The sequence below is a fragment of the Centruroides sculpturatus genome, unplaced genomic scaffold (assembly GCF_000671375.1).
Source record: "Centruroides sculpturatus isolate CEXI.00-Female unplaced genomic scaffold, Cexi_2.0 scaffold1576, whole genome shotgun sequence".
Taxonomy (NCBI): domain Eukaryota; kingdom Metazoa; phylum Arthropoda; class Arachnida; order Scorpiones; family Buthidae; genus Centruroides; species Centruroides sculpturatus.
This window is the reverse complement of record NW_019385725.1, coordinates 122,745-133,104: the sequence shown is the minus strand read 5'-3', so window position 1 is coordinate 133,104 and position 10,360 is coordinate 122,745. Positions and strand designations below refer to the sequence as shown.

Below are 10,360 nucleotides of genomic sequence, written 5' to 3'. Positions count from 1 at the left end.
CAGACGATAATAAACTCAACTTACTAGCCTAAAATCTCCGTAGCGTGTTGCCAGGCGGCAGAAAGCATATATATAATTATAATAAAGTTACAATAAATTAAGTTAATATATAATTATATGTACAGTACCTAATTTATATATAATTTATATATAATACTAAACAGACGATAGCAAACTCAATTTAGCCGCTCCGTAGCATGGCGCAGGGTCGGAGGTAAGTAGTTTGGCTGCTCATCCACTATTGGTCCAGACTCTATCAATCTTGTCGCAAAACGACGTTATAGGAGGTACATTATACGAAAGTTTCTACAATTTTTTCGCTACGTTATAGGAATTGTCGTTATAGGAACGTACGTTATAGGGGGGTCGACTGTACAGTGAATGATTCAACACACAGACTTGATTTCGTGCCAAAAATTGACGAACAATCAACGATGTGTGACTCGGTGCATTATCGTGTAACAAACACCAGTAATCAGAATTGCGATATTCTGGTTGAATTCGATGAATTCTTCCCATTAATCGTTGTAAAACTCCCAAGTAGAAAGCAGCAGTAACTGTTTGACCCTGTGGGATGAACTCACGGTGGATGATGCTTTTGCTATCAAAGTAAGCAATGAACATTGTCTTGATTTTTGATAGAACTTTTTGTGTTTCCTTGGCTTGAGGTGATGATTTTGACTTTCATTTGGCACTTTGACGTTTTGTTTGTGGGTCATATTGAAAACACCAGGTTTCGTCACTAGTAACAATTGATTTGAGGAAGGTTGAGCTGTTATTTGCTGCTCGTACAATCTCTCTGGAATGTTCCAGTCTCGTCAATTTTAGGTCTTGGGTTAGTGTGTGCGGAACAAATTTAGCACAGACCTTTGTTTTGCCCAAATCTTCTTTAAGAATTTGTCGTATTGTCTCTTTGTTAATGTTTAATGTCTGTTCCATCATTCTCAGTGTTGCATTGCGATCGTTGGATACAAATTCTTGCACTTTTTGAATCGAATCTGCTGTTTGAATTGTTATATGCTTTCCCACATGTTTGTCGTCCTCCAGTGATTGTCTGCCTTCCAAAATTCGCTTGTGCCACTCAAAAGTTTTTGACCGTGATAAACACTCACTTCCATACACTTTCTGCATCATTTTGAATGTTTCTGTGGCACTTGTGCCAAGTTTAGCGTGAAATTTAATAACAGCATGTCGTTCCATTATTGTTTGCCGACATGTAACAAAATAAACTGATAAACAAAGTATCAAAAACAAAGATAAATGTCAACCGATTTAAATAAAAGTTTTAGGTTAGTAGTGACATGTGTTCAAACTTCATATGACATAAAATTTAAACAGATGTTGCTACTGGTTGCTGAGATATAGTTTCAGTCCCGGAATTTAATTGCCGCACTGTGTATAATACTGTACAGACAATAGCAAACTCAATTTACCTGCCTAAACTTTCTGTAGCATGGCGCTGGATGGCTGAAAGTAGTTCGACTGCTCATCCACTATTGGTCCAGATTCGACCAATTTTGTCGCGACACGAGTCGGCGACAACGTTTTACGAGCCCTTTATATGAATACTGCCGCAATTTTTTGCTACGTTATAGGGGGGTCAACTGTATTTGTTTTTTGTTCTTGTTGCTGCTGTTTATTTTTTTATTCATTTATTTTTGTCATATGTTTGTTATTTGTGATGTTTATAATTATTTACCATTTGTTATGGCACAGCTTAGCCTATATGGCTCTTGTGCCAAAAAACCAATACCAACCAACCAACCAGCCAGCAATGCATGCAGTTAAATATAAAATAAAACTTATAATAACTGTTATAACGTTTAATTCTTTTATGACTCTATTAACAAATGGTTAGGGAAGGGAGTTTTTGTTTACACAGTAATGAGACACTTAGCACATTGTTGTCATTAACGGTGGGGGTGGGTGCAGCTCACTTGACACCCTGTTGTGAAAGTAATAAACTTTAACTGACCTTGACAGACGTTTCTAGTTACTAAGAATAACAAGTGGAGAACAGTTGTTTAAACTGTAATAAAACACTTGGCGGTTTATTAAGTGAGATCTCCTGCTCTACTCACATTACCGCGAAAACAATAAACACAATCTATTCTTCACCGATTACAAAGGAACCGATGACAATGGGTAAAAGTTGAGATAATCTGGTGGCAAGTGAGACCTGATCTGTTTATTTTAGAGCTGTATCGTCTTTAATTACAGAGAAATAAATGTAAATAAAACAAAGAAAGAAAAAAGTATGACATCAACAGATTTAATCATAATTCCTGATCAGTTGAAAGCACATTTACGATTTTAAAATAAAAACAGCCGATGCTGAGCATTAAAAAAGCGATAAGCAATTAGTATTATCGACATACAGTGCTATAACATGTCCTTCTGATCGATTTTCGTGCTCCTATTGCGCGAAATTGTAACAGTCCACCTGGAGCGTCATTGATGACAGGTAGCACGCTCTGACGTCAAAGATGAGCGACTTCCTGAGCTGCGCATTCGTCTCACACACAGTCAATCTATTTGCACTGAGCCGATACAGTGCGTTATCACCATCAACTGCTTTCTGAGTAGACTTGAGGAACACACGATTTTTAATCTTTATGAATGTCAAACCACATAATTATTCCAATTTATTTTCCTAAGTAAACGAGTTCAACTGCAAAGGTGATATTCCTTACTTGTTTCCATATCTATATTTCTCTCCTCATCACTTTTTACTTTTGAATTTGATTTCCCCTCCCATTTTCGCAATATCGCACCTTTATTTACTGATTAAGTCCTGCAAGTTCAGAGACAAGACGTGAAGTGTATTGGTTTGTTATCATCCAATAAAACATTGGAAATTTTCTTGAACATGATTTGTTAAAAGCCACAGTGTGTTCTACTTCATTGGATATTCTTGTAGGTTACACCCTACATAATGCATATCGGCCGTGAATCGTTTCCGAACTATATCAGAAGTGCAAATCAGAGATGATAAAAGTATTTTAGCCTTTACACGACCGTTTGCCACGCCCACGTGTTTACAGGTAGGTTGTAAAACTTCCAAGGTCAATATTGGTCAAAGAGGTCATAAAATTTTAAAAATTCACCAAAAATCAAGTTATCGTTATATTCATATGAAAAAAATTATACATCTCTATCAGTATGTTTATTTTTAAATACAACATTTTTCAATAAATTTTATTTTAAATATTTAGGAGAAAAAAATTTTTTTTATCATAACTGACATCCAAAGTTCAAAATTCACATTTTCCAGTTACTTCGTTTTTATTGGAACTGGGCCAGAATGATGTAGAATATTGTTTCCTACAATTATATATAAGTTTTATGCATGTACGTATTTTCGTTTTCAAGTTATCACACATTAATAAAAAACAAACGTATTAATTTTAAGCAAATTTTCACTATAATATAGTAAGCTTTATTTTTGTTAACATAAGCAAAAATTAAAATATTTTTACATAAATATAATAATTAGAATACATGCGTTGATATTTTACAAAAAATTCAATATTAATAGATATAAAATAGATATAAAAAATGTAGAAAAAGTAGACAAAAATGCATCTGTGATGCTGGCAGGTACAAATCTGTAAGAGAGTATTTATTTATTGAATATGCTGCAAAATGCTAATACATATAAATTTAATGTGAAACTCGATTACATACCTTACTAGTAATTGCAAAAATAATAAAAAATAAAAAAGTAGAAAAAATGCATCTATGATGCTGCAAGCACTAAATCTGTAAGAAAGTATTTATTTATTGAATTTACTGCAAAATGATAATTCAAATAAATATGATGTTAAATTTGTGATCAGAATTATATCACATACTTATCCTATCAGCAATGATGTTTTGGAAAACATTCAGGATGTAATCCTTTCAAACAGTGCGTACATATTGTTCTCGATCTTCTTTTTAGGCCTAAACTAGTGCAAACACAGCATCTAGATTCTTTTTTTGCTGGCAATTTTCGCAAATCTCTTGGTCCTAGAGGATGAGGATCTTCAGGTTGTTGTTTGGTCGCCATCCATTCCGCCTCCAAGATCTCTATTATTGATACGTAAAAGGCGTACCTGGGTTTTAGCTTTCCTGGGCCTCCAAAATTTTCTTTGTATAATATATATGAGTTCAACACCATCCTGCCTATGATGTTGAACCCAACTTTCTTCCAGTATTTCACGGTCTTTCTCTCATCCAAGTACGCATATAACATCATATCTGACGTATCGACCCCACCCATAAATTTATTGTATTCTAATATTATTTCTGGCTTTGACTTAGTTACATTACGCTTAACAATTTCTTTTGCACGCGCCCTCGCATGGCTGGATAGTAGCAAGACCGGAACTTTTTGAGATGCTTTTTCTCTGAATCCACAGGCTAACAACGGCCCGGATCTAAAATAAGATGTTTGGCCCACGGAAAACTTCGACGATTTTAGTGGGGCGGGCAGGTATTTTCGATTTCATCGAACAGTGCCAGTTATGTAGGTACCCATTGTATATAGATGTCGAACAAGAGGAACCGACATGAAGAAATTATCTACAAAAAGATGATAGCCTTTTTTGAGGTACGACGCTGTATCCTAGACCAAATTTAGAATTGATGTCCTTTTCCTGCTGAGTCCTGGCCCCTCTATAAGTGAAAAAACTCAAGCAGTAATTAGAGACTGAGTCTCACAGCATCCAAAATTTTATGCCCCACTGATGATGATGTTTTTTTGGAAGGTACTGCAGGAGCGAGGTTTTATTTTTTGTACCTACAAGGCTCTCATCCACACAAATTTGCTGGTGTGGCGTGTAGTGATGTCGGAACACTCTGTTAGCATGATCAAGCAGGGGTTGAAACTTTGCACAAGGATTGTATCCTTGTTCCCCTGGCTTGGATAACTTAGTGTTATCGACAAAATGGAAAAAACGTAACAAGTGATAAAAGCGGGTTCTTGGAAACATTTTACCAAACCATGGAGTGGTTTGGGAGGAAGAAGTGGACCAGTAGGATGCTATTGTAGGCTTTTTGATTAATCCCATGTTCAATATACATGCTAGGAACCCCTTTATTTCTAAAACCGAAATTTTGGTCCAGTTCTTCAGAGCAGGCGGTACGTTATTCCCCATGCCATTTATGACTTGTTGTGCGTAATGGTTTGATTCCGTTACGACCAGATGGAGCAAAGTCATTGTAATAAAAAAATTGAAATACGCAATCGGAGGTGAATCTGGCGGTGGCATGTGCTTAGGGCCAGCAAGATCTAGGAAAGAAAAAGGAAGTGAAGAAGATTGCTCCGGAGATATAACCTCCTGATAGTCCTCATCATCGTCATCACTTCTAGATTGCATATGATTATTAGAGAGGCTTGGAGAAATCATATCGTCATCACATCATCATCTGAACTTTCGTACATGCTGACATCAAAGTCGGAGTCTGACTCAGATATAATATCTGAAAAATTTTTTATGTAGTCCATAAGGTCAGATTCATCCATCATTTTCTGAGCTTTTGATGTAGATGCCATTATTGATCAATAAATATTCATAAAAATCGAAAAATCTAATAAAAAAAAAAAAAAACTATATGTAATGAAATGTTACAATATATAACTAAAACTATTATAAATAAAATTACGACAAATAAATCGAAAATATAAAACGAAACAATTACGAATAATTTATTATAAATATGATTTGATATAAAATCAAAATTTATAAGTTGAATTATAAAAAGTATACTGTATATATCTAAAAAAGTGTATTACTTCATTTTATATATAAAACTATATATAAAAATAAATAAATAATTATATAAAATGAACAAAGAACAAATATGGAACCTTACCTGTAACACACACAACAGTAAACTTCGTGCAACTAAGCAAAAGTGAACTTTGAAAATTCATAACAAAGGTTATATAGGTCAACATGACACCACCTGGACACAAATATGTGAAGTATAGAGTAAACTATACGTTCCCGTAAAGTGCTGGCATCTGTTGTCAACAGATTTTATAAAAAATTATTTTTACTAAAGTGCACACAAATCGTTACCCTAGTGATTTTCGTAAACGATAGGGGGTGCGACAGATCGGTACCCCGGTTTTAAGTAGGTTAACCTTTAGATGACCGGATTGCCCCGCCCACGTGTTTACAGGTAGGTTGTAAAATGACCAACGTCAATATAGGTCAAAGAGGTCATAAAATTTAAAAAATTTACCAAAAATCAAGTTATCGTTATATTCATATGAAAAAAATTATATATCTATATCAGTATGTTTATTTTTAAACACAACATTTTTCAATAAATTTTATTTTAAAAATTTAGGAGAAAAAAAATTTTTTTTTGATCATAACTGACGTCCAAAGTTTAAAATTCGTTACTTTTTGTCAAAATTCACATTTTCCAGTTACTTTGTTTGTATTGGCAATGGGCCAGAACGATGTAGATGTAGAATATTGTTTATTACAATTATATGTAAGTTTTATGCATGTACGTATTTTCGTTTTCAAGTTATCACACATTAATAAAAAACAAACGTATTAACTTTAAGCAAATTTTCACTATAATATAGTAAAATTTATTTTTTATTTAACATAAGTAAAAATTAAAATATATATACATAAGTATAATAATTATAATATATGCGTTGAAATTTCACAAAAAAAATTAATATGAGTAGATATAAAATACATATAAAAAATGCAAAAATGTAGACAAAAATGCATCTGTGATGCTGGCAGGTACAAATCTGTAAGAGAGTATTTATTTATTGAATATGCTGCAAAATGCTAATACATATAAATTTAATGTGAAACTCGATTACATACCTTACTAGTAATTGCAAAAATAATAAAAAATAAAAAAGTAGAAAAAATGCATCTATGATGCTGCAAGCACTAAATCTGTAAGAAAGTATTTATTTATTGAATTTACTGCAAAATGATAATTCAAATAAATATGATGTTAAATTTGTGATCAGAATTATATCACATACTTATCCTATCAGCAATGATGTTTTGGAAAACATTCAGGATGTAATCCTTTCAAACAGTGCGTACATATTGTTCTCGATCTTCTTTTTAGGCCTAAACTAGTGCAAACACAGCATCTAGATTCTTTTTTTGCTGGCAATTTTCGCAAATCTCTTGGTCCTAGAGGATGAGGATCTTCAGGTTGTTGTTTGGTCGCCATCCATTCCGCCTCCAAGATCTCTATTATTGATACGTAAAAGGCGTACCTGGGTTTTAGCTTTCCTGGGCCTCCAAAATTTTCTTTGTATAATATATATGAGTTCAACACCATCCTGCCTATGATGTTGAACCCAACTTTCTTCCAGTATTTCACGGTCTTTCTCTCATCCAAGTACGCATATAACATCATATCTGACGTATCGACCCCACCCATAAATTTATTGTATTCTAATATTATTTCTGGCTTTGACTTAGTTACATTACGCTTAACAATTTCTTTTGCACGCGCCCTCGCATGGCTGGATAGTAGCAAGACTGGAACTTTTTGAGATGCTTTTTCTCTGAATCCACAGGCTAACAACGGCCCGGATCTAAAATAAGATGTTTGGCCCACGGAAAACTTCGACGATTTTAGTGGGGCGGGCAGGTATTTTCGATTTCATCGAACAGTGCCAGTTATGTAGGTACCCATTGTATATAGATGTCGAACAAGAGGAACCGACATGAAGAAATTATCTACAAAAAGATGATAGCCTTTTTTGAGGTACGACGCTGTATCCTAGACCAAATTTAGAATTGATGTCCTTTTCCTGCTGAGTCCTGGCCCCTCTATAAGTGAAAAAACTCAAGCAGTAATTAGAGACTGAGTCNTGACTCGTACAACATGTAATTCAGATAAAACGGAAAAATCAACGATCTTATAGGGGGGTCGACTGTACTTATCCTATCAGCAATGATGTTTTGGAAAACATTCAGGATGTAATCCTTTCAAACAGTGAGTGCAAACTGTTCTTGATCTTCTTTTTAGACCTAAACTAGTGCAAACACAGCATCTGGATTCTTTTTTGGCAGGTAATTTACGTAAATCTCTCGGTCATAGAGGATCTTGAGGTTGTTGTTTTGTAGCCATCCATTCCGCCTCCAAGCTCTCTATTATTGATATATAAAAGGCGTACCTCGATTTTAGCTTTTCTGGGCTTCCAAAATTTTCTTTGTATAATAGATATGAGTTCAACACCATTCTGCCTATGATGTTGAACCTAACTTTCTTCCAGTATTTCACAGTCTTTCTGTTATCCAAGTACGCATATAACATCATATCTGACGTATTGACCCCACCCCTAAATTTATTATATTCTAATATTATTTCTGGCTTTGACTTAGTTACATTGCACCTAACAATTTCTTTTGCACGCGCCCTTGCGTGGCTGGATAGTAGCAAGACTGGAACTTTTTGAGATGCTTTCTCTCTGTATCCACAGGCTAGCAACAGCCCAGATCTAAAATAGGATGTTTGGCCCACAGAAAACTTCGACAATTTTAGTGGGGCGGGCAGATATTTTCTATTTCGCCGAACAGTGCCAGTTATGTAGGTACCCATTGTATATAAATGTCAAACAAGAGGAACCGACATGAAGAAATTATCTACAAAAAGATGATAGCCTTTTTTTGAGGTACGACCCCGTCTCAAGCAGTTTATTTACGACGCTGTATCCTAGACCAAATTTAGAATTGATGTCCTTTTCCTGCTGAGTCCTGGCCTCTCTATAAGTGAAAAAACTCAAGCAGTAATTAGAGACCGAGTCACACAGCATCCAAAATTTTATGCCCCACTGATGATGATGTTTTTTTGGAAGGTACTGCAGGAGCGAGGTTTTATTTTTTGTATCTACAAGGCTCTCATCCACACAAATTTGCTGGTGTGGCGTGTAGTGATGTCGGAACACTCTGTTAGCATGATCAAGCAGGGGTTGAAACTTTGCACAAGGATTGTATCCTTGTTCCCCTGGCTTGGATAACTTAGTGTTATCGACAAAATGGAAAAAACGTAACAAGTGATAAAAGCGGGTTCTTGGAAACATTTTACCAAACCATGGAGTGGTTTGGGAGGAAGAAGTGGACCAGTAGGATGCTATTGTAGGCTTTTTGATTAATCCCATGTTCAATATACATGCTAGGAACCCCTTTATTTCTAAAACCGAAATTTTGGTCCAGTTCTTCAGAGCAGGCGGTACGTTATTCCCCATGCCATTTATGACTTGTTGTGCGTAATGGTTTGATTCCGTTACGACCAGATGGAGCAAAGTCATTGTAATAAAAAAATTGAAATACGCAATCGGAGGTGAATCTGGCGGTGGCATGTGCTTAGGGCCAGCAAGATCTAGGAAAGAAAAAGGAAGTGAAGAAGATTGCTCCGGAGATATAACCTCCTGATAGTCCTCATCATCGTCATCACTTCTAGATTGCATATGATTATTAGAGAGGCTTGGAGAAATCATATCGTCATCACATCATCATCTGAACTTTCGTACATGCTGACATCAAAGTCGGAGTCTGACTCAGATATAATATCTGAAAAATTTTTTATGTAGTCCATAAGGTCAGATTCATCCATCATTTTCTGAGCTTTTGATGTAGATGCCATTATTGATCAATAAATATTCATAAAAATCGAAAAATCTAATAAAAAAAAAAAAAAACTATATGTAATGAAATGTTACAATATATATAACTAAAACTATTATAAATAAAATTACGACAAATAAATCGAAAATATAAAACGAAACAATTACGAATAATTTATTATAAATATGATTTGATATAAAATCAAAATTTATAAGTTGAATTATAAAAAGTATACTGTATATATCTAAAAAAGTGTATTACTTCATTTTATATATAAAACTATATATAAAAATAAATAAATAATTATATAAAATGAACAAAGAACAAATATGGAACCTTACCTGTAACACACACAACAGTAAACTTCGTGCAACTAAGCAAAAGTGAACTTTGAAAATTCATAACAAAGGTTATATAGGTCAACATGACACCACCTGGACACAAATATGTGAAGTATAGAGTAAACTATACGTTCCCGTAAAGTGCTGGCATCTGTTGTCAACAGATTTTATAAAAAATTATTTTTACTAAAGTGCACACAAATCGTTACCCTAGTGATTTTCGTAAACGATAGGGGGTGCGACAGATCGGTACCCCGGTTTTAAGTAGGTTAACCTTTAGATGACCGGATTGCCCCGCCCACGTGTTTACAGGTAGGTTGTAAAATGACCAACGTCAATATAGGTCAAAGAGGTCATAAAATTTAAAAAATTTACCAAAAATCAAGTTATCGTTATATTCATATG

The 10,360-nt window shown here is 34.5% G+C and overlaps 1 protein-coding gene and 1 pseudogene across 1 annotated transcript; both read right to left on the bottom strand.

The window, feature by feature from the left end:
- Positions 1-3,850: 3,850 nt before the first annotated feature.
- On the bottom strand, positions 3,851-5,625 carry LOC111641560 (annotated as a pseudogene).
- A 1,383-nt stretch (positions 5,626-7,008) lies between these two features.
- On the bottom strand, positions 7,009-9,663 carry LOC111641566 (piggyBac transposable element-derived protein 4-like). The gene is made up of 2 exons (XM_023387744.1): positions 8,795-9,663; positions 7,009-7,858 (listed from the first exon to the last, which is right to left on the bottom strand). The coding sequence occupies exons 1-2, from the start codon at positions 9,485-9,487 to the stop codon at positions 7,721-7,723; spliced, it is 831 nt and encodes a 276-aa protein (XP_023243512.1). The 5' UTR covers positions 9,488-9,663; the 3' UTR covers positions 7,009-7,720.
- Positions 9,664-10,360: the final 697 nt, after the last annotated feature.